This window comes from Suncus etruscus, chromosome 20, assembly GCF_024139225.1.
Source record: "Suncus etruscus isolate mSunEtr1 chromosome 20, mSunEtr1.pri.cur, whole genome shotgun sequence".
In the NCBI taxonomy this organism is placed as follows: domain Eukaryota; kingdom Metazoa; phylum Chordata; class Mammalia; order Eulipotyphla; family Soricidae; genus Suncus; species Suncus etruscus.
The window spans coordinates 41,944,005-41,970,067 of record NC_064867.1 but is presented as its reverse complement, the minus strand read 5'-3'; the positions used below and the strand labels follow the sequence as shown (position 1 = coordinate 41,970,067).

The following is a 26,063-nucleotide window of genomic DNA, read 5'->3' as shown; positions in this document are numbered from 1 at the left end:
AAAGAACTTGCCCACTCTCTGGAAAGAGGTTGCTGTACAAATCCAAGACGCAAAAAGAGTGCCAAATTAATACATACATACATACATACATACATACATACATACATACATACAGAAAAACACCAAGACATAGAGATATTATGGGACACTTGTCTTGTAGGTGAGCAAACTGACTTTATACTTCTGCATCCCATATGGTCCCCTTGGCCCTGTTAGGAGTGACTCCTAATCACAGAGCCACCTATTTCTGTTGCAAAAACAACTATTTTTTTAAGAGCTTATCATCGATGCAGGCTGGTGGGTAAAAGGGCAAAAGGTAGTGGCAGTGAAAAGTGAATCCTGCTGAAGGGACTGGTATTTGGAACATTCTATGCCTGAAATCCAATCATGAACAACTTTGTAATTCACAGAGACCAAATGAAAGTTAAAATAATAAAGTTTTTTTTTCACGTAAAAAAAAAAAAAAGCCCTTCATGAGATGGTATGTAGAGAACAGTGGAAAAAAGAAGACAATAGTTGAGATTAAATAGGAAAGGAATGTGAAAATGCAAGAAAGAGAAGAAAAGAAAGAGAAGATGAGGAGTGTAGAGTATATGGGAAAGTCTTGTACTCCAGGTGCAACTTCAGGCTAGGTATATTAGGACTTCACTTGCTTGACTTCTATCACAGTCTGAACCTATTCAAGTGAGCCCACAGGGACTGAAAGAGATTTAGTGTTGCTATATACCCATAAACATGGTTAGTATATATATATATATATATATATATATATATATAATTTTTTTTTACTAGCACCCTATTACCAGAACTCAGAAGCTTGAGCCTGACTTTGAACATGATTTTAGAATAGCCCAATAGGTGCTATTCTAAAAATAAACATCAGCCATTGGAGGAAAGGTTGGTATAGACCGTATTTAAAATCCCCAAATGGAAATTTTGAAAAATTCTTATTCTCTTTCATTACCCCCACATGGAACAAGTTTCTAGGCATTCATCAATGCTAGAAAACTTGGATTGGATTTTCCTTAAATGCTGTATATGAATATTGTTTGTATGAAACATTGGACAGAAAATCCAACATGGTTCAGTGTAAGGTTACTATTCTTATAATCAATAGCAATTTTACTTCTCTTTTCAAGGACCCATATAACCTTAAAATAGCTACATTTAATTTGCTGAAAACAAATGCTAAGCTATATTCTGTTAGTACAGGTTAAGAGTCATAGGACAAAGAGAAACTCCTTCCAGTAGCTTTTGCTCCTTTCCCCTTATCTTTATATCTAAAATTATGTCAGAATTGGCCTCCACGTTGCAACGTAATATTTATTTAGCATTTAAAGGCTAAATAGTTTTTCTTTTCCCCGAAAAGACCTTTGCTCAGTTCTTGAATTTATTAGCAATAATGGAATTGGACAGAAAAAGGAGAGAAATGTTTAAACTTAAGACATTATCACTACGTATTAAGTTGAATGAAGAACTAGGATGTTGGTTCTAAAGTCAGGGACATGTGCCTTACAGATGCCTGTACCTAAAATAGAAAACCAGCAAGCATGGCCACCAGATGTGACCCTAGTTAGCCTCTAGGACTGCGAGATGAACAATGCCACATCTTTACGTCTAATCAGAAAACTATCCTGCTTGGCCCAATATCTCCAAAAGTGAATGTTGGACTCCTGAACACTGCTTTGAAGCCCCACACTCATAAAAAAACATAAGTTAAATTGAATCATTATATGCCTCTGAAAATACAAGACATCTTAAGAAATGCTAATGATGGATCAGACAGCTGTTTTCTGAGATCTCAATGCATATACGAAGCAAAAGTTCAATACTTGTTTCCATGTGGTCTCCTGAGAACCCATAGCAGCCCCTAAACACCAGAACCATGAAGATTCCTCAAATATCATTGGGTGTCACCACTCAGAAAGACCCTCCCCTCATGCTAATGTATGGAGAAAATCTACAGGAAGCTGTGTGCATTGCCTCACCAAAGTGAAAAAGCATGTTCCCCTAACTCATTGAGACGCTGCTAACATGACAGAAAATAGAAATCAAAGTAGAAAAATAGACCCAAAAGCAGCCCTTACCAATAGAGAACAGAAAGGATAGGCTGAAGAGAATGATACTAATTTTGTGTAAAGCCTAATATGGCAGAGGAATAAAGTCTCTGCAAACCAAACATTCCAGTCATACATTTCTTATTTTTCTAAAACCAAATGCCAATGGTTTAGAAGTACAATAGATTAATTATCATTAACTTTGCTCTGATGATTCAATAAGAAAGACAAGAATAAAACAGAACAATAAAAACCTTAGTTCAATGGTGTTGAGTTTCATTCATATGGGTTATATTTATTTATTTATTTATTTATTTATTTATTTTTGTGGTTTTTGGGTCACACCCGGCAGTGCTCAGGGGTTACTCCTGGCTCCATGCTCAGAAATTGCTCCTGGCAGGCACGGGGGACCATATGGGACGCCGGGATTCAAACCGATGACCTTCTGCATGAAAGGCAAATGCCTTACCTCCATGCTATCTCTCCGGCCCCGTATATTTATTTATTTTTGGTTTGGAGGCCGTACCCAGCAGTATGGCTTCAAATAATACCTGACCTCAAATAATACTAGGTAATACCTAGGGCTTACACCTGCTTCTGTGCTAAAGAAAAAGGTCTTTCTGGCTATCTTTCTGGCTCTCCAAATAGTAAGTTAAAACAAATCCCAGAAGTAGGAGATACTTTGCTTTGTAGGTGACGTACCCGAGTGTGAGGTCCATCCCCAATCTGGCATTTGCTTCCCTGAGCACTGCTAGGAGCAATCACTGAGCTTACTCAATCAGGAGTAAGCTATGATAACGACTGGGTATGGCTCTAAAACCAAAATAAAAATAAAACAACCCCCAACTCATTTAGTCTATAAAATTTACTGCTGGTTCAGTGACTAAAATTTGTTACTAATCCCTGGCTCTAAAATAGAAAGAAAAGCTAAAAATAATAAGTATAAAATCATTATTAAAATGCCACTGAAATTCATTACTAGAACTATAGAGCTGATAGACTTGTATGAATGAACCAATGCCTGCAATCAAGTTCTTCATTTTTAATCTATATAAATGATTTTTGTGTTGCTGGTGGGGATCAAGCTCTGGGTTTTATATATGTGTTCTAGAACTGTATAATATCCTCAAGCTTGGAATTAAATTATTTCAAGGTTAATCTCAGGGCCAGAGAGATAGTATAGCAGGTATGATGGTTGCCTTACATACCGTCAACTCAGGTTTGATTCCTGGCACTCCATATGATCCCCTCAATTCCATCAGGAAAGATCCCAGAGAGCAGAATCAGGAGTAAGCCCTGAGCACAGCACACTGTCCCTCCCCTAAAAAAAAGTTAGTCTCAGGGCCGGAGAGATAGCATGGAGGTAAGGCGTTTGCTTTTCATGCAGAAGGTCATCAGTTCGAACCCCAGCATCCCATACGGTCCCCAGGTGGCTGCCAGGAGCAATTTCTGAGCATGGAGCCAGGAGTAACCCCTGAGCACTGCTGGGTGTGACCCAAAAACCACACACACACACACACACACACACACACACACACGTTAGTCTCAGGGCTACAAACACCACATTACCAAGGGAGCTGGGAAAGAGAATCTTACCATACATTCCTTTAAACTATTCAATTCCTCCTATCTCTTTCAAACCCATGCAGTTCGAAATGGGCAGTTGTTTCATTAAAATCCATAATGACTGTAAACTGGATTGTAAGCACTGCTTTGCAGTGGAGTTACTTTTCCTATGGGCATTAATCAGAAGCCTGTTTCATAGTGAACAACTGGAGAGGAGCAAGGATTTACCCATAGGTAAAACAAAAAATGCAGCTGACAGATGTGCTGTCTAGAGTTAAAAATTCTATGGCCAAGCATTACCAGAGTTTCTAAAAACAAAACAAAATAAAGCCAAACCCTTACTTTTGGCATTTCCATTCAAAGGTATTCATGATTATTGTTTATTAAATATTAAATTAATATCTTGTTAAAGTAAAACTATCTCATTCCCTGAGTATACACCAACAACTCTGTAGTTGTAAGCGTAAGGTCAAGAACATAATTTGTTATTTGAATTTTCATCTTGTTAATGTGCAAAGAAGATAAACAATCCGTGGATAATTGTTCCTTGAACAACCATTACCTATCTCCATGCAATCCATTTTATAAAGACAAATTTTTATAAAGAATATGCATGAAAAATTTAAATTTTCAGAGATTAAAAATAAAACCTACCAATTCAATTAAAAAAAATGACTTTAGGAATCTAGTAACTTAGAATGCTGCCTTGCCATTGCATGGCCATCAGACTAAATCTCTGGTATTGCCATATGTGCCACGCATGATCCTGGCCGCTCTGCTATTTGTACGTAGAAGTTCTGCTATTGAAATTCCTGTCATCACCAGTGATTTCTACCCATTAAAACCAGGACTATTCAGGTATCTCAAAGAGGTACCCACCCCTGTGAGACACCATAACTAAAAAAGATGTTTGAGCACAATGGCCATGAAGTGTGATGACTGGCCTCATAACAACCCCAACAAGTACTTTCCTAACTTGTCTGCCTCCACTAAAAAAACCTGCAGTCATTGGCAAGCACATGTCTGAGCACTGCAACAACCGCAGCCCTACACTACAACCATGACTTTGTGCCTCAAAGACAAAGTAAGAGCCCTGGTGATCGCATGTACTATCTCTAGAGCTAAAGGAGTAAAAATCTCATAGCAGCATGTCTGAGTCTCTAAGTGCAAGTAGCATACCTAAAAATGTGTGAACATCCCATGTGTTTGAGCAAAAGCATCACCAAAAACAATGGGAAGTCTCAAAAAATATAAGGAATTTTGAACATAGATACCAGAAATTATACTGTTTAAAATCTACAAAACCTGGGGCCGGAGAGATAGCATGGAGGTAAGGCGTTTGCCTTGCATGTAGAAGGTCGGTGGTTTGAATCCTGGCATCCCATATGGTCCCCTGTGCCTGCCAGGAGTGATTTCTGAGCGTAGAGCCAGGAGGAACCCCTGAGCGCTGTCAGTTGTGACCTAAAAACCAAAACAAAGAAAAAGTCCCCCCCCAAAAAACAAACAAAATAAAAAAAGCTACAAAACCATCCCATATTTCAAATTAAAATTTCCCTCCCTATCTTTCTTACTCTGTTTGGATGAGATGATTTTTGACAGAAGGACCTGTTCAGGTTAAGATTTTATGCTCGGCCTGGAGAGATAGCACAGCGGCGTTTGCCTTGTAAGCAGCCGATCCAGGACCAAAGGTGGTTGGTTCGAATCCCGGTGTCCCATATGGTCCCCCGTGCCTGCCAGGAGCTATTTCTGAGCAGACAGCCAGGAGTAACCCCTGAGCACTGCTGGGTGTGACCCAAAAACCAAAAAAAAAAAAAAAAAAGACAAACCTAATTGTTAAAATAAACATCTGTTCATCAAAACAGCATTTAAGAAAAAAAAAAAAAAGGACAAAAAAAAAAGATTTTATGCTGGAAGTAATTTAACTTGTTACCTCATGCTTCGTATGAAAGAAAATTGACAAAGATTTGACCTTGACTCCATGGCTCATATCTATATGAGCGTATATATGAGAAAGAGAGAGAGAGACAGAGTGTGTGTGTGTGTGTGTGTGTGCGTGCGTGTGTGTGTGTGTGTGTGTGTGTGTGTGTGCGTGTGGTGTATATGGGTGCACTTGAGCAATGGAATTAAAGGGAATGTCCAATTCTTTTCAAAGGGACATAAAGAGGACAGCAGTAGAACCTCAAACATCATCTAGTTTATGGAAACAACAACAATATAGTGGGTCGAGAGCATGCTTGCTTTGCATGCAACAGACCCAGATTGAATCTCTGGCCTTGCCAACAAGCCTGCCAGGAATAATCCTGGAGCACAGACCCAGAAGTAAACCTTAAGCACTGTTGGGTATGGCCCAAAATTCAAACAATAAAGATTGGCCGGTTTAAATCACTGATTTTACAAGTAAAAAGATACCAAGTGATTTTCTGCTCTTTCAGACTTGCCCAATTTGTATAATTTCAGTCATCATCAGAATCCAATTTTTTGATTGACTTAATTCACATAAAATGAAATGAAAAATTGACGAATAAAAAGCATTTTGGTAGGGTGGGCTGAAATTTAGAGTTATTAAACTGTCTTCAGCTGTACGACAATGTTTTTTCTCTGTCAGTAGCAGAAAAAGCACAGAGGTAATGTAGACTTTGAGACTGTAAAACACACTGATAGACCTTAATCCAAATAATGCCAACCACAACAGTAGCAACATTGACCAATCCATATGATGTCGATCATTGCTCTTTTAACAACAAAAAACACTCCTACAAACTTTATCTTTTAAAACCACACCAAGCAGAAACAATAATAAAAGAATGATTCTACTTTAGGATAAGGTCTCACCTCCTGATGACAGTAAAGATATTGCATCTAAACATACTACAGAGGTATGGAGGCCTCAATGTGGTCCAGTGCGTGTTCTGGGGTTGTTAGCCCCTACCAATCACCTTCCATTAAACGTAGGTTCCAATTTTCTGTTTTCTCAAAGTTTTTACTTTGTTTGGGTTAAGCTGAAGTATCAACATTTAAACCTAATACTTCTATTTACAAGCCCCCCCATTATTGCTATTAGCAGAAAAATATGGGCTTTTTCCACAGTTGGAACTTAAAACCAAAATCCACGAAAGTGATAAGGTCACATATAAAATACATCTGACCACAAACATTTGAAGCATGCATTATACAAACTTCATGAGCATCTACAGGGCCCAGGAGGGAGGGAGATTTTAGGGGTGAAAAGTAAAGAAGATGCCTGCCCGTGGTTCATTTTGGCTCTCCTAACCAATGTTTTTAAAAATTTATTTAGTCGCCGTGAAATTACAAAGTTATTTATGATTGGGTTTCAAGCATATAATATTTTAATACCAATCCTTTGACCAATGTCCACTTCCCTCTATTAATGCCCGCCATTCCCACCCTATTCTCCTCCTAGTCTGCCTCTATGAGCCGTGCCTTGGTTTGTTTTTGTTTTTGTTTTAGTGCTACACCCGTCAGTGCTCAGCATTTAGTCCTGGCTCTGCACTTAGGAGCTATTCCTAGCTGGCTTGGGGACAATATGGGATGCCAGAGATCAAAGGAAAGTCGACTACATGCAAGGCAAATGTCCTATCCACTGGACTATTGCTTCAGCTACCAGAGGTGCTTTTTAAAAAATAAGTTTTTTGCATTCTGGTTTTCACTACTGCAATTCCAATATAGTCACTAGAGTGTTACAGCATTCTCTCAGTTTCGAGAATCTGGTCTCAGAAATTTGACACTATATATTTGACACTATATATTCTACTTAGTATGAATTATCTCTGATGGAGAAACATTTTTTTTCAATAAAGTAGATAATTTCTAGGAGAAGGAAATCAATTTAAATCAATTGATAGCAAGAATCAAAGAGATATAGAACATAGGTAAAGGCATTTGCTTTGCAAGTGGCTAATCTGCTGAGGGTGACCACTTGAAGACAGAGCCAGGTGAAATTACCCCCTTTCCCACAACATGGTACTAAAACAAAAGTCAAATGAAAGTGTCATTAATAAAAAAGACAAAGTAGGGACTGAACCAATAGCAGGGCAGATAGGGCATTTGCATTGCATACATCCAACCCAGGTTACACCCCAGGCATACCATATGGTTCTCAAGGCTGCCAGGAATGATTTCTGAATGCAGAGCCAGGAGTAATCCCTGACTGCTGCTGGATGTGGCCCAAAACAAAACAAAAGACTGTATATTGAAGTTCTAACAGTTTCCAGGTCATTCTTATCAGCATTCTGTAAAATATTTGGGCTACATAAAAGAAGAGGGGAAAAGAAAAAGAGAGGGAAGTGTTTACCATAGAGACAGGCTGGGAGGCTGAGAGAAAGAAACTGAGAAATTGGTGTGGGCATGAACACTGGTGAAGGAATGGGTGTTGGAACCTTGTAGGACTGAAACATACTACCAACATGCATCGCACACCACCACCCTTTGCCCCCTGGACTGTCTTAGTGTAATAGGTCCCTTTTGTGGATAGTGTGTTGTAGTTTGGGTCTCTTGAGTCTTTTGTCATTGACTTTGGGTTGGATTTTTAGGTCTGATCATTCTTTATTTCCACTCAATATTTGTGGGTCTGCTTGCCCCCTCATACCTACCATCCATCTATTTTTTTTTTAATTTTAAGGACCTAGAACTACAGCTAAAATACTATATATAAAATTATAAAATATATCACATAGCTAAAGAACTTTAAGATACAAGAAGAAAAATTATCTGACTTTAAACAATACTAGAAAGCCATTATAATTAAAGTAGAACGGTGCTGGGATATAAAGACATAGACCATGGATCAACATAAAAGTTGATAGGTTAGACTTATTTATGCCTCCATTTTTATTTAGACGCTGCAATTTACAATACTGGTAATAATAAAGTTTCAGGCACATGATGTTTAAGCATAAAACCTATCATCAGAGTGTCAATGACCTACCATCAGTGTCCCAAGGTCATGCCACAGGCAACTTCCTCCTTAGAAAACTTAATTCTGTGGGGCAACCCACAGAATGTTAACGTCTATTAACCTTAACATGTTTATTAAGATGAGAGAACTCAGAATTCAACCCGCATTTGTTAATTTTTGTTTAAACACATTTTTTAATTTCCTTGACTTAAAGACCGTTGTTTAAGACTTGCGCTTAATACAGTTATTTCTGGCATTCATTTGATGCTTCAATACCAATACCACTGCTAGTGTAGCATTCCCTCCACAATTGTCCTGTTTCCCATCCTCCCCCAAGACTTCCCCTTGGCAGTTATGAATAAGTTATTAATATTGCTTGCTACAATCAAATGATAGTGGGATAACTGAAAACACTTCATTAAAAGAAAACTTGTGAAGGGGGCGGAGCGGTGGCGCAAGTGGTAGGGTGTCTCCCTTGCATGTGCTATCCTAAGATGGACCACAGTTCAATCCTGGGCATTCCATATGGTCCCCTGAGCCAGGAGCGATTTCTGAGTGCATAGCCAGGAGTAATCCCTGAGCATCACCATATGTGGCCTACCCCCCCCAAAAAAAACCCCACAACTAACTTGTGAAAACTGTTGGATCTATCTCACAATAGAGTCATTAAATCATCATCTAAAGGTTTGCTAAGCTATTTTTTGCAAGTTGAGCATTCTATTGGTTTGTTGGTGTTAGGTGGCTTTTAAAATAATGTCCCATTTAATCTGGTGCACTCCTACTGAGATGTCATAATTAATAAATCTGGAAGTCAACATTAATAAATAAGGACAAATAATGATAAATAAACATACCACATATTTCTATTCAGCTGATTGTTGATTTGTATCCTCTAATGACTTTTGTCATAGGAAGATGGCTCAATGAGCCGGAGCCCCAGATCATTCTGGCACTTTCAGGATGAATTCAAGAATAGCCCAAATACTACCAAGTATAACACTAACACAAATTTTTTTTTAAAAACCCACCAAAACTCAAAAGAATAGCCAGATCATTCTGGCACTTTCAGGATGAATTCAAGAATAGCCCAAATACTACCAAGTATAACACTAACACAAATTTTTTTTAAAAACCCACCAAAACTCAAAAGAATAGCCCAAATACTACCAAGTATAACACTAACACAAATTTTTTTTTAAAAACCCACCAAAACTCAAAAGAAATAATAGCTTTTGTAAATAATCACTGAGTTAGTAAATAAAGTTTTCCTGAGTTTTGTAACTTGTAGAAAAAAAAATCAATAAAATTTAAAGAGAGGGCCACATGAACCTCTGCACTATAGTCAGCCAAACTTGTTTGGTAACTGGCACCAGAAACCCAAGGAGACAAAGAATGTCATGCCACCAACGTGTAGATAGTAGGTCAGAAGCGCAGGTCTGAGTTACTTCTGCAATGAAAGATTTGAAACTGAGACTGGAATTTAATGTTCTCTCTGGGTGATGTCTCGAAATAACTCACTGGCATAAGGAATTCTCCATATATCTCATTAGAAATTGGTCTCAGGATATCTATATATTGTAGCAATACACATTTATATTTTTGTTATTTTTATGATCAATAAATGCAAGAGGAGTCAGATAGTGCAACGGGAACAGAAAGGGACAAAGAGGAAAGAAACCCATTTCAGAGTTAGAATGAACAGGGCTGGAGTGATAGCACAGCAGTAGGATGTTTGCCTTGTACACGGCTGACCCAGTACGGACCTGGGTTTGATCCCTAGCAACGCATCCCATATGGTCCCCCAACGCAGGAGCGATTTCTGAGTTTATAGCCAGAAGTAACCCCTGAGTGCCACTGGTGTGGCTCCAAAAAAAGAAAAAGAAAAGTAAAAACAGGCAGAGGGGCTAATTAACAAATGTGAAACAAGAGTTTCCAAAGTGTTACGCTGTGATATAAAATTTAAAGCATAATTTTAAAATATTTTGAAATATATTTTTTGTATCCGAATTTAAACCAAGCAAGGAAGGACATCACATATAAGCAAGCCATGAACTACCGTTGAATGGTTGAGCCAATACAATGGTAGTTGAATGTTGAGCCAAAGTTCAATGTTACCTCCTGTGACGTGCCTCTTTAAACTAAAAAGTTAATTAGTATAGTTTGGGCCACATGCTCACAAAATGATGATATACAGTTATCTCACTTCTCTACCAGGGAAGTGTCCAAGACCCTTGACCAATGCCCTCATGTTACCCTAGCCTGTTTCTTCATGCATCCATCAAACTCCTTTCACCAGTTCCGGGAATTCCCATTTCTGTAATCCAAAGCCAAGAATTTGATACCAATTTGATACTTTCCAATACTTTGTCTTGTTACAATGTAACATCATTCAGTTTCACCTAAATTCTCTCACTGTATTATTTCATCTTTTTCTCATGACCGCATAGTATTCCACTTCATGTGTCTGTATATATACATCTATTTACATATATATCATATATATACATTTTTTTGAGTTGCTCCAATATCCTTGCTGTTGAACTCAGTGTTCCATGGACATAGGGGTATATATATATATTTTTTTTTTTCCTAATATATGTTTTGTGTTTTGGAGATAGGTACAAACAAAATGGAATCACTGGGTCATATATGGGGACTCTACTATTTTTTTTTGAGGAATCTCTAATAATAATTTCCAGATGGGTTGAATCAGATGACATTTTTAGTAGCATTGAATAAGAATTCCTTTCTTTCTTTCTTTTTTTTTTTTTAGTTTTTGGTTTTTGGGCCACACCCGGCGGTGCTCAGGGGTTACTCCTGGCTGTCTGCTCAGAAGTAGCTCCTGGCAGGCATGGGGGACCATATGGAACACCGGGATTCGAACCAACCACCTTTGGTCCTGGATCAGCTGCTTGCAAGGCAAACGCCGCTGTGCTATCTCTCTGAGCCCCAGAATTCCTTTCTTAACACATCCTCAACATCCTTATTAACAAGCCAAGACTGATTATTTTCTATCTTTCTGGTACATGCCATTCTTACTAATGTGGAGTGATATCTTCTTGTAATTTAAATCTTCTAATAAATAATGATAAACATTTTCAAAATATTTATCGGCCATCTATATGTCCTCCTTGTCCAAAGTATCTTTGCCTAGAGGTCTCTGTATTGGCTAGAAAGAGAGGTAGTTCTTTAGTTCTTATATATTAGGGAGGCTCTCAGCAACCAATTTAAACACACATTTCATAGCTCGCAATAATCAGAACCAGTCACCATGAGACACAAGTGGCACTGATTCAGTTTGCAGAATGGCCACATGTATTATTAACTATTACCGTCACCTACAGAAAAAGAAGTAGAGACTTAGTGAAGGGAACCAACTCTCCAAGACATCTATGTTGTAATTGGCAGAACTAAAATTATGAGTTGGGTCTGTCTGGCTCCACTCTCATGCTGGACTGTATATATATCTTCTTCTTAACCACTGCACTGATCCATCTCCTTAAGTGACCACATTCTGAGAAGTGGGCGATTCCAGATTAAGTGGGTTAATGGGATGCTTACAGAGCTGTTTCCTAACCACATCCCTGGAATATGGCTAAAAATCACAATATTCGTGCTTGGACTACATTACATAATAGCTACTATGCCGAGAGACAACACTATCCTTCAGGCCGAGTCATTCCGAATTCTGTGTCTGACCTTTCACAATTGTCTCTGTCCATCAGTCTCAGACAAGGCTCTCTAGTTGGAATTCTAATGAGGGCTCAGCACACTGAATCTTTAAACTGCAATTACAAAGATCCCGCTTTGATGGAGATGCCCTTAAGACAAATAATAGACCTGAAAAGACATCGCACTGAAAATACGAAGCAAAGTACGGTGCATACAAGAAGTCTCAGTTGATGTTATTACTGGGTAGGGTGTATGAAAAAAAAAAAGGTTAAAAAAATATCACACAAATGTTGCATTAAAAAATATTTTAAGCTGGGAATCTGGAGTGAAAGGCTGACAGAGAGGTGCTTGAAATCTTTTCTAACAATTGAAGAAATAAATGCATCATCAGGTCTGTGTGTTCGCCTTGCCTTCTAACAGGTCTGCGCTTATAACTAGGCATGTCCTCACTGCAAAGCTTCTGTGAGTGATGTCAAACGAGCATGAGAGATATGCCGAGAGGAGGGAAACAAAGACCATTTCACAGTTCGCAAGCTATTTTTGCATGATGACACGCCTGCTGCTACCTCCACTCACACAAGCCCGTCAGAATAACAGTAAGGAGAGCCGTGTGAATAGTAATTGAGATAAACTTGAAGAGCTTTCTTCCCACTGCCCAAATAGTAACAACATACTTTTCTTGCACTTTCATGTCTATATGAGCATGTGTTTTCATTTAAACGACTGAGCTGGCCCTACATTTGGGGAAAGCAGGTCATTAACTCTGTTATGTCTTGAGGCTATTGGTTCAAGCCCCTACTCTCTTTCTATCACCCAGGCTTTTCTTACTAAGAGTATAATTTAACTGCCTTGATACCCTAGGTGTCAAAAAAGGATACCCTTTTGCAAAAAATGCATTTGTGTAAAGAAAATATGGTTTATTTGATCTGGCTGCTTTTTTCTTTTCTGGTGAAACAAAATACCAGGGAATTTGAATTTCAGTTTTGTTTTGTTTATTAATTTCTAGAAGTTCTACTTGGTTCATTTAGAAACTTCAATTTTTATGGTTTCCTGTAAAATCACCCTATGCACCGAACGAGTTCTATGCATAGAACGAGTCTATGGCCTATGTGCTCAGAAATCGCTTCTGGCTTGGGGGACCATATGGGACACCTTTGGGATCGAACCGTGGTCCCTCCTAGGCCAGCTGCGTGCAAAGCAAACACCCTACTGCTGCACCACCGCTCTGCCCCTGAGTCTAAATCAGGGTTGAACATAAAATAATCCAGACCAGGCTGAGGATGAAACACTTGTAGTTAGCAATTTTTTTTTTTATCTCATATCTATCACTCTGCCTGACAGAACTGCCATCTTTATTGAGTCCAGAGACCACCCCTGGGTGAGGCAGTAGGGACAGTGTAAGGACAGATAGCTCAGACTATCCTAAGCCAGTCCTACCCAGGTTTACAAGTAAGACAATCTCTGTTTTGGGATAAATCCAAGTTGTAAACAAACATACAAAGGAACCAGGGATGATCTTTGTTTTAGGTAAACTAAGGTGTAACCTAACAGTTTCCTGTTCTCTGAAGGTAACTTCAAGCTTGCTATGTCTTTAAATCTAAAATAAAAATATTATTTACAATCCACGTCTGATAATTCTAATGTGGCAATTTTATAGATTAGTTTCAAGGAGCAGATAGTGTCAGAAATTTATCTCTAGGGGCCAAAGAGATAGCATAGAGATAGGGCGTTTGCCTTGCATGCAGAAGAACAGTGGTTCAAATCCTGGCATCCCATATGGTCTCCCAAGCTAGGCAGGAGCAATTTCTGAGCATAGAGCCAGGAGGAACACCTGAGCGCTGCCGGGAGTGACCCCAAAAATCAAAACAAAACAAAAAAAAGAAATTTATCTCTAGATCATATATATATATATATATATATATATATATATATATATATATATATATATATATATATGTGTGTGCAAGGCATATACATGCAAGTTTTACCACTTGAACCACATCCCCAATACTGCTAACTTTGATTAGGCACTGATTATTTCCTGAAAATTTTAATTTGGGTTATTCTTCTAGATCTAAGATAAATGTATCCCCTCCAGAGAGGCATCAACTTGATTATTTTAGAAAGTTTTTTTGGCCAGGCACTAGAGCTATACTAGGTGGGTATATCTGAGAGCAATTATTAGTTTTCATGTTCCATTCTAAGTATAAATATCTAAGAAGCAAGTCAAAGCAATAGTTGACCAGTCTTTTGTGGATTAGAATCCTAGTGTTTGGGAGAACAGAAGAGGTAATAAAACATGAGCAGAAAAGTCCCTGGGATTCTCACTTCCTCTGAAATTCTGGAGTCCACATTCAGCTGGTATTCTTTCACTCTGTTGTCATCCATCAATCCATCCATCCATTTATCCACCTACCTATCTGTCTATCATCCAACCATCCATCATTTATCTATCCATCCATCCATTCATTTATCTAACTACCTATCCATCATCCATCTATCACCTATTTATCCATCTATTATCTTTCATCCATCCATCATCTATCCATTCATCCATCTATCATCTATCCATTCATCCATCCATTCATCTACCTTCCATCCATCATCCATCCATCCATCCATCCATCTGTCCATCCATTCATCCATCTACCAATTTATCTATCTCTCATTTGTTGTGCCACACTCAAAAGTTCTTAGGGTTTACTCCTGGCTCTTTAATCAAGGATCACTCCTGGTGGTGCTCAGGAGATCATATAAGGTATCAGGGAAAGTACCCAGGTCAGTCATGTTTAAGGCAAGCAACCTGTCTGCTGTAATATTTCTTTGGCCTCTGTTCTTTCTTTTAAATCTTACTTTATTTGTTCTTAGCTTCCATTTTTATTGAGGTCCTGTGTGACTTACAAAATTATTATTCACAATTTCCCACGCGAATCCAATACCATATCCATCACCATCACCTCTCTGACCAAAGAATAACAATGCCCCTCTCTTTCAACTCCCGTACCACCCCTGCCAACTCAACTGTGGATCAGTTATTCTGTGTGTTGCTTTTGGTCCTTTGTTACTACCTTATTATGTATCTTTAGATCACAGATATGTATTCAGCCCTTTTTCATGGAATAACTTTCTTGACTTTCATTTTAACTAGCAAACAGAGACATGCAAGGTAACCATTCCCAAGCTATACAATACTTGTACCCAAGGTACTTGTTTTAAAATTGGATTAATTAAAATTACCTTTATCATAAGGAAGTGATTTAACACAAATATATTAAACTCAGATTATGAGGTTTTTTTTAAAACATGTGATTGCATTTCCATTAATAATAAAGATATTTGGAGCTGGAGAGATAGCACAGCGGCGTTTGCCTCGCAAGCAGCCGATCCAGGACCAAAGGTGGTTGGTTAGAATCCCAGCATCCCATATGGTCCCCTGTGCTGCCAGGAGCTATATCTGAGCAGATAGCCAGGAGTACTCCTGAGCACCGCTGGGTGTGGCCCCCCCAATAAAAAACAAAAAACAAAACAAAAAGAAAGATATTTAGTTTAAAAATGACACTATTTTGAGAAGAAGGTATCAGACAATAATCATTGTGACTTGTGGTATTATCATCAACATTTTTCATCACTTACCTTAAGGAATGCACAGCATACCCAATCTATAGTTTAAACCATGCAATATTTGCATCCAAAATTGTGCAGAATAGCAAAAATATACATCAAAATTGGTAGTTATCCAGTAATAACACTTGCTAAAAGAACACTTGAATTCCCTATATTTCATAGACAACCAGAATATTTAGGGGGATGACCTGGGAATCGTATTTGATGAATCATTCCAAGTGATTTTGAAATTGGCATGAATATTTCTTTTTTTTTGCTTTTTTGCTTTTTGGGCCACACCTGGTGGTGCTCAGGTTCCTCCTGGCTATGCGCTCAGAAATTGCTCCTGACTTGCAGGACCACATGGGGTGCCAGGAGATCGAACAGAGGTTGATCCTAGGTTAGCCTGTGCAAGGCAAATGCCCTACCGCTTGTGCCACTGCTCTGGCCCGAATAATTCTATTTTAATTACAGAACATTAAATACTGTAGTAAAGTGACCACCAGAGAGAAAGATGATATTATTACAAACAGAATTGGAACAATTTAAGTTTAGTATGTAGACTTTTTACCTATTATGTAGTTGGAAATGCCAGTAAAAAATATTTAATTAAAAAAATGCACAGGGAGTCAGAACAATAGCACAATGAGATGGGTGTTATCCTTGCATGAAGCCTACCAGGGCTCTCAGACCTGGCATCTCAGATGGTCCTCCAAACCTGTCAGGAGTGATTCCTGAGTGCAGAGACAGGAGTAACCCCTGAGCACTGTCAGGTGTGGCCCCCCCATACACAAAAGGCAAACAATTAAAGAAGGCTGTTTTCAAAACCCATAAAAACCACCAAATTGCATAAGATAATCTCCAAAAAAACATTATTCTCTGCAAGCACATATGTTTATAATATATTTATATAACAAAACATTTATATTATTCGTATTTTATGCTGAGTCCCATCTTTGCACTTAAGGACCATTCTTTGAGGGTCTTGGTGACCAGGAGAGGTTCTGGGGATTGAACCTAGGTCAGCCCCATACATTGCAAATGCCCTACCTACTATACTATCTCTCCAGTCCTTCTATTGTAAATTAAAAATATGTAGTAATGCATATTACTCCTCATCTTAATAACCATTTCATTTTTCTAAGATTTTAGGTATCTCTTAGAAAACGCAATGTTTCATCAAATGAGACTGCCTATATTAGAATAGAAATCTTGTTGTTTACAAACACAGAAAGCTCAGTGCATACAAAAGATTAGAAAAGAAGAAATATAACTATGCATAGCTTACCACAGGATGTTGACTTTCTGTCCACCAAATTCACATGCCTGGTTTCAGTGCGAAGTTTCTCATCTGTATTATCTACCAGTTTGGCAAGGTCATCAATTATTTCTAGACAGGAAAGTAAAGATGAATGAGTGGTCAATATTCCAAAAAATACTCTGTATCACACTTAAGTATTGCGCTGTGATGGTTCTTCTAGTAATAATGATCCAAATACACAAGGGGACTAGAAAATTACAATTCTTGGGGACTAGAAAGAGAATTCAAAGGGCTACTTGGGACTGCTTCACAGGCTGAAGGTTCAGCTTCAACATTTGGTACTGCATATTCCCCTAAATCACAAGTGAGAAGAAACCCCTGAGCATCATCAGATATAGCCCTAAGCAAAGCCCCTCTTGTCCAAAAGGGAAAACTAATTCAAAGCAGTAGTAAGGAAAAAAAAATATCTTGATTAAAAACAATTCCAGGAGAAGGGAAGAAGGTCAAAAGTCAAGGAGCAAACTTGACCCACTAAAATTAAAACCCCACAAATTTGTGATTCTAATATTAAAGGTAACACACAGCATAGAAAATTCCAAAGGGTACTTTAAGAAATCAATTTGAGGATGGAATCTAGCCAGGCAAGAAATGTATAACATTTTTCAAAAGAATAAACAACTGTTGAATGGATAAGCAGAGTCTTTGGCAAAAGGAATAAGAAGTTGATTAATTTGAATACTGAGCTGAAAATAAACATGAATTATCTTGGAGAACTAAACAGGGATGACACAAAATGAAACTAAAAATCAGGAAGCAGTAGGGGGAAGGTGCTTATTGCTTTATAACATACAGAACTTCAAGATTTTATGTAATTATTATTGACTTTACTTTTAATCTTTGAGTAATTCTTTCCTTTGTAAGGAATTCTTTATGGAACATTTATCTATTTTTCACTGACCCTCACATCTGTATTTCATTTTATTTTAATAAATCAATTTATTTTATTTTAGGCACCATAATGAACTATGCGATGCGATATATTTTCCTAGACAAATTTATATGTATGACCTAAGTACAGTATTAATTTAAGTGACTAATACAATACAAAAATTAAAACAGTGTATTATAATAAAAATTGTAATGTAATATGACTCTTTCAAAATATATATCACTATCTGCAGTATTTCTCAATTGCAGCTGTAAAAAGTAGATATTAGTGAAACTTCAGAAAGTGAAACCATGGATAAGTAGACAGAGATAAAAAATTCCTACACAGACACAAACACACATACATAAATAAAAATGATGTTAACTAAATATTAATGAAGATTATGCCTAGAAATTGTAGGTGAGCATTCTAGTACTTTGGCTTGATTTCTTTATAATAAGCATTAATTTTTTTTTGCTCTCTTTCCTTTCTTGCTTATCCTCTTTTTTATCCAGCGATTACTTTCAAAACATTTAGATATACATTAGATACATGTTTATATTTTCATAAGTTTTTAATAAAAGCATTGTGATTTGAAAAGTTATTGACAGTCACGTTTTAAAACAGAATGTTCCAGAACAATTCCACTACCAGTGTCAACTCCCTCTTCCAATATTCCCACATTCCTTCCAATGCTTTCCCACGTTATACAATGTACTTTCTATGTTATACAATGTACTCCAAAGATTAACACTCAGAAGTCTAAAAACTTAAGAAATCAATTTGAGGATGTAATCTAGTCAGGCAAGAAATGTATAAAATTTTTCAAAAGAATAAACAACTGTTGAATATAAGCAGAGTCTTTGGCTTATCCATCTTCACAGGCACTTTTGTTAATTTGGTTATTAAAGTTTGAGTCTCATGATTTCAGTGTTGACCCCATGGTTTGGATATGTAGTTCTGACTTTCCTTCATATCACCAATGTACTTGGATCGTTATTTCACATTGGTCGTTCTTCCCTACTCATCTATTTCTTTCCTTCTCCTCACTAGACACTAGGACCATGAGAGAGCTAAGCGATCCCTATTCAAACCATTGCATTCCTTCATGAAGTTATTCTAAACACCACCAGCAAGTGATATCATGTATTTATCTTTCTTCTGACTTTATCTAACATATCTTCCTGGTCCATCCATGTAAATAAATCAAATTGCATGGCTGCATCCTTCCTTATAGCTATATACTATTCCATGCATGTGTATGTATATACGAATACATATATTTATGTATATGTATACGTACATTTACATATATACCGTAATATTTATGTATATATACATATTAATATATGTATATTCTATACCTTCATGTACATTCATGTGTTGTTGGATATCTATGTTGATTCAAATTCTTACCTAGTATACTGAATGCTGCAATGAATTCAGTACTTTGCATACATACTTTTGGTGTGCATAACTACTTTTGACTGCATGTTTTTTTGTGCTAGGGATAGGAACCCCAAAGGGCAATTGATAATTTATGGGGAAGTTCAAGTCTGAGGTTACTAAGAACCCGCCATACTATTTCCATAGGTTTTGAATCAAACAGCATCCCCACCAGCAAGAGATAGTTATTTTTTTCACCACATCCTCACTGACACAGATTATTCCTAATATTTTTGATATGTATCATCCTTGTTGGTTTAAGATGACTTCATACTGTTATTTGATTTGAATTTATCTAATGATGAACATTCACTTATTTTGCTGTTCTTCCTTAAAGAAGCGTCTGTTCATTTTCTCTCCCCATATTTTGATGGAGTTTTTAGACTTCTGAGTGTTAATCTTTGGAGTACATTGTAGAATGTAGATATCAAATCTTAAATTGATTGCTGAGTGCAAGTATTTTCTCCCACTCAGTTAGTTGTTTTTAGGTTTGACCCATGTTTCTTTCTCCATGTAGAAAAATTTAAGTTGAAATCCCATTTGTTTAGTTTTGATTCTGCAGTATTTACCATTGACATTGCATAGATGAAAAATTCTTTTGAGGTCAGATTTTGGACCATTCTGACTATGTTTTCCTCAAAATACTTTCTACATTCTAGTCTGATCTCAAGGTTTTGATCCACTTTGAGTTGACTTTTTTTTGTTTTGTTTTGTTTTGTTTTTTTTGGGTCACAACAGCAGTGCCCAGGGGTTACTCCTAGCCTAGCTCCACACTCAGAAATCGCTCCTGGCAGGCTCGGGGGACCATATGGAATGCCGGGATTTGAACCAATGACCTTCTGCATGAAAGGCAAACGCCTTACCTCCATGCTATCTCTCCGGTCCCAGACTTTGAGTTGACTTTTGTGTAAGGTCTGAGATATGGATCCAGCTGTTAATAAAATTAAATTGTCCCAGTTGCATTTGCTGAAGAGGCTGTCTTTATTCCATTTCATGTTCTCAGCTCATTTGTCAAAAATTAGTTGTCCATACATTTGGGGGTTTGTCATTGGATATTCTATTCTAACCAATTAGTCAGAGAGTCTGTCTTTATTCCAGTACCATGCTGTTTTGACACTCTGGCTTTGTTTTACAGCTTTAAGTAATAAGATGCCTCTCAATTTATTCTCATTCAATATGGTTTTGGCTATTTGATGTCTTTTATGATTTCATGTAAACTTTATAATTGATTACTCTAACGATTTGAAAAATGTTGTCAGAATTTGCATAGTAATTGCATTAAATTGATATAGTAATTTAACTAGGATGGTAATTTTTTATAGTACTTATTCTTCCATTCTACAAGCATGGAATGTTTTCCATTTTCTAAGATCTTTCAATTAAAACTAAATCTAATAACCACATCTTACACAAAAGTCAAATCAAAGTGTATCAAGACCAAGAGGTCCAACTAGAAACCATAAAGTACACTGAGGCGGTAAAAAATCAGAATGTTCCAAGTTTTGGAACTCAAAGGCATCTTCAATCATCTCATAATACTGGAAAAAGCAACAAACCCAAAATAAACAAATGCTACTCAAGTGGCATCTAGCCAAGAAACTAAAGAGTTTCTGTATGGCAGAACATAAGATATGGAGAGTCTTCAGTATTAGTTTTATAACTTAGAACTGAGCAGCTATATGACCCAGCAATTCCACTTTTAGGAATCTACCCTGAAGACATAAAAACTAATTCAAAAGGACATATGAACATCATTATTATTTTCTATACTTGGGATAAGAGCTAAGATATGTAATCATCCAATGTATCCAACAATAAATGAATTATGAAAATGTGGTCTATATACACAATGAAATAGTATGCAGCTATAAGGAATGATGAAATCATACAATTTGCTGCAACTTTCTTGGAGGCCAAAGGTAGCATGTTGACTGAAGCATGCCCATAGAAAGAAGAGAAATATATAGGATGACCTTACTGATCTTTATATAGGATAACTGGAGGAAGAAATCCAATGCAGTAAAGGAGAAATTTCTGGATTCCTCCAACCTCTAATCTAGGGAGGAAAAAAGGCAGAGAAGGAAAGAAATCAAGGGGGTATGAAGATGAGAAAGGGAAGTAATGAAGAAACAGGCGTTAGAGCTTCAGTTATACTGGTGATTTGGGCGAGGGGGATAGTTATATATACAAAGCATAGACTCAACGAAACTGTAAATATAAGATTTAAGTTTCAATCATAGGACTTCATTATGTCAAGGTAGCAGACAGAAGGGAGAGAGAATCAAATATAGGAATACTGATGGCGGGAAGTTGACACTAATGGTGAAATTGGTGTCAAATAGTAGATGCTTAAAACTAAACTATCAATAACTTTGTTAATCATGGTATTTTAAAGAAAAATTATTTAAAATAAAAATGAAAGACAGAAAAAGACATAAAGAAATGGAAAGATATTCATATTCACAAATTAGAAGAATTGTCATGGCTAAAATGAGTATCCTGCTCAAAGCATTCTATAAGTTCAACCCAATCAAATGGCTAATAGCAACGACTAAGTATACAAAATGAACACTATTATAAATTGTGGGGCTGGAACAATGGAACAGAGGGATCAGAGAGAACCGGGAGCCAGATTATCTGCCCAGCTCCTCCCAGTGCTCCTCCTCCCTAGAGTAGGGAGGGCGGGGAAGTCTAGGGCCCCTAAAAGGTCTACCTGAATCCCACTTTGGGGTACCTGAGCTGGCACCCAGGAAAGGCCTGGAGTCTAGGGGAGAAATAGGGGACCGGCTGGGGGCCTGCCAGGCCTCCCAGCACCCCCCCAAGCTAGGGAGAAGGCCTCCGGCGTGGGGTGTCCCCTAACCCTACACCTGGGAAGAGCTGGCCTCCCGGATCAGAGAGAACCGAAGCCAGATTATCTGCCCGCTTCTCCCAGTGCTCCTCCTCCCTAGAGTAGCAAGGGGGTGGGGAAGCCTAGGGCCCCTAAAAGGTCTCACCTGAATCCCACTTTGGGCCACCTGAGCCGGCACCCAGGAAAGGCCTGGAGTCCAGGGGAGGAATAGGGGATCGGCTGGGATTTGCATTGCATGCAGCCAACCTGGGTCCAATTGTGGCACACAATATAGTCCTTGATCCCATCAGTAGTTATCCCTAAATATAGAGCCAAGACAAAACTCAGAGCACCACTGAGTATCTTTTCAGAAACCAAAATAAGTCAGATTAATATGCATCCTTCATGATTAGGTAAATACAGATCAAAACAACAATGGCATATTATCTCACACCTGTGAAATAATACATATTCAAAAATCCTGGACATAGCCAGTGTTGGTGGGATTGCAGTGAAAAAAGAAACTCCCATCCACTGTTAGTATAAATATTGTCTGGTTTTCCCTCTATGGAAAGAATTATGGAGATATCTCAAAAATAAGAATAAAAGTTCCATACAACCTACTGATACTAGATACAACCATTTGATTCTTGGTTTTTATTCTCAAAACACAAAAACATTAATTTGAAAGGCATATGCACACTTCTGTTCATCACTGCACTCTGTGGGGTTATTTTGGGGGGGGGTTGGGCCACACCTGGTGACCCTCAGGAGTTACTCCTGGCTATGCGCTCAGAAATTGCTCCTGGCTTGGAGAACCATATGGGACACCAGGGGATCAAACTGCAGTCCGTCCTAGGTTAGCAAGTGCAAGGTAAATGCCCTACCACTTGCGCCACTGCTCCGGACCCCATCACTGCACTTTGTACAAAAGCAATGACATGAAAAGAATCTAAATGCCTAGCTACAGATGAGTGATCTAAGATGTAACAACACCCCCCAAAATATTTTGCTTTCTCTTGACATTATCTGGGAAATACAAGTCAAAAATGATAGTTACCCTGATTGAGAATGGCAAAACAACAACAACAACAAATCAGAAGACCAGAAGGCCAGAAATAGCCAATGATGTGGAGATAAAAAAAATTACCCTCGTTCAGTGTAAAGAATAAAACAATTGGTTTAGTCTTATGGGAAATAGTACAAAGACTTGTCAAAAAAGTAAAAATAGAACTTGATAATACAAAAAGGGGGAATGATCATGGAGGAGAGAATTCACAGTACAAACACAGAATAAGTTAAAAGTAGAGAAGACAAGTGTTAGAATTGTCACTCACATGCAGTATATAAAAAACAAAGCAAGGGATGGACAATGTCTGATGAAAGAAATCTCACATTTGACAATAGAACTGAGGTTTTCAAGCTGAGATGGAGCAGGGGCAGAGGTATAGGGGTAGGAAAGAAAAGAACAGACTAGCAGTGTCTTGAACACATTGCTAGTGGAGGATAGAAAAGTATACTAAGAGCATAAGCAGTATAATAATGATAAAATAAACATAAGTATGTAATATGTGATGTTATCATAAATAGCCGTTTTCTATTACTAAGCTAGCAAAGCAAATTTATAACTGCTGTGTGGGCTTTAGAAAACATTGCCGAATCCTTTTTCAAAAGTCTTATACTGCCACTGTTAGTTGGTTTGATAGAATTTATTCTATTTCTCAGTCACTAAAACCTCAATAGGAGGTTTCCAAGTGCAAAGAGCCTGGGGAAATTCCCACCCGGTAGACCACTAGCTCCTACGGTGGGAATTCCCCTCATCACGGTATATTGAAAGCAAATTAAATATAGGTTTCGGAGCAAAGGCTGAGAACTAACCAGCTGACTTTCAAATTCCAAACAGTATAGCATCCTAGAAACTGATATTTGGATTCCTGATAAATATTGGCATTTGGTTTAGAGAAATAGCTTATATTTCTGTCACTTACTAATTAGAGAAACTGAATACTGTTCCTACATAGAAAGAAAAAAAATTCAACGATGTAAATTGTGACACAAAATTGACAGAATCAAAAGCACGAAGTTTCTGGAATAAAAATATCTAATTTGTAATTTTTTAAACAAATTAGTCTTAAATTATATATAATATCACAAAGTCATCTTATATAGTTTCAGGTAAGTTTAATGCATTTCTTGTATATATAATGGCCACCGGCACCTCTAAGTCACTGTTAATATTTTTTTCTTATATTGCCAATAACATTTGAAGACAGATGCTCAATAAAGTGAATAAAGAATTTAACACCCTTTATTCCCAACAATGAAAGTGATATTTGAAGTATCAATGGAAATTAAAAATAAGGGAAGGCTGATACACTAGAAAAAAAATGTCAGATATAATTACAGGAACCAGAAATAGAAAGACCAACTTGTGATTCAGCACAAGAAAAGTAATAACTCACCTGCAGGTGGGGAACTCCAGCACACCCAAGCAGAACCTTTAAGGGTGGGCTCAGGCTTTGTGAGCCCCAGAAAAATCCCCTAGGCCACACCTGCTCACATCCTAAGTACTAGCAGCTGGGCCAGGCTTGACAGAAAGCACAGGCAATATTCCTCAAGGTCTTTTATTCTTTCTTCATCTGACTCTAAAAAGATTTGAGATCTATGCATGACAAAACTCTTCCCACCTTCTAACAACAGACACTGATCTCTGTAGGTGAAGATAATCAGACAATTAATATGTATAAAATAAAAGTTCAAAAGGAAGAAGCTCAAGAGCATTCATGAAAATGCCCCCCCCTTTCAGTGGAGAAAACAAAAATCTTTCCATAAAGGAGAAATTTGTTTCTTTTAAAAAAGCAGAATACAAGAGGACACTAATTCAATACAACCAGAACAGAGAAACAACAACAACAAAAACCCACAAAGATTCAAGATTACTAGAAACACTGCATCCAGCTAGAAACACAATTACAAAACTAAAAATTACTGTTCTCAGAAATTAGAGATAAATGATAGGGGACATTATATGCAAGGGGAAAGTAAAACAAGTCAGGGATAAAGATCTAGGAAAACAATAAGTTTGACCACAAAATAAGTCAATAATTTTTTCTTCAGTTAATAAAAAAATTTGAGTCTACACCAAAAACAGTCATGGGGGGCCAGAAGCTAGTGGAGGTGAAGTGCTTGCCTTACATTTAGACAGCCCCAGTTAGACTAATCTCCAACATACAAATGGTTCCATCAACACTGCTGAGACCATTCCTGAGTAGAGATACAAATAACTCCTGAGCATTTCTAGGTGGGTCCCCTCACTATAAATTTACAATTACATATTAAAATAAGTCAGAGTTCTGAACATTAATGTAATTATCAAGACATATCACGTGAAGTATATAAAATTCAGGATAAAGAGAAATCTGCAAGTAATTAATTATAAGTACAAGGAACGGAAGCTCATGCATAAAGAAAGCAAATTAAATTAACATCACACTGTTCCTATGAAACACTAACCACCAAAGAACTTTGGAGAAAAAAATTAAAGACACTATTAAGACAAAGTCAAGGTACCTGAGGATTGAAACATTGAAAATCTTACCCATCTGTGGTAAGAGAATGCTATTCAAGGAGGACCTAGAGGTCTGAATCAGGTCTGAATGTGTTTCAGTCAAGTTCATATTATGTTGTATAAAGGTCACAATTTTCACTTGATAGGCTCTATACAGTCATAGCTTGCCTTTGGTAAAATTTCATCTATCCAATTTTTCATCTTATTCTTCAAATGCTGC

At 37.5% G+C, this 26,063-nt stretch overlaps 1 protein-coding gene across 1 annotated transcript in view; it reads right to left on the bottom strand.

Moving 5' to 3' along the window:
• The window catches only part of STX8 (syntaxin 8), a 251,919-nt gene that overhangs the window by 94,013 nt on the left and 131,843 nt on the right, over positions 1–26,063 (bottom strand). The window contains exon 7 of the mRNA XM_049766333.1: positions 17,102–17,203. Within this exon, the coding sequence (XP_049622290.1) occupies positions 17,102–17,203 (102 nt within the window). The remainder of the gene's footprint in view (positions 1–17,101; positions 17,204–26,063) is intronic.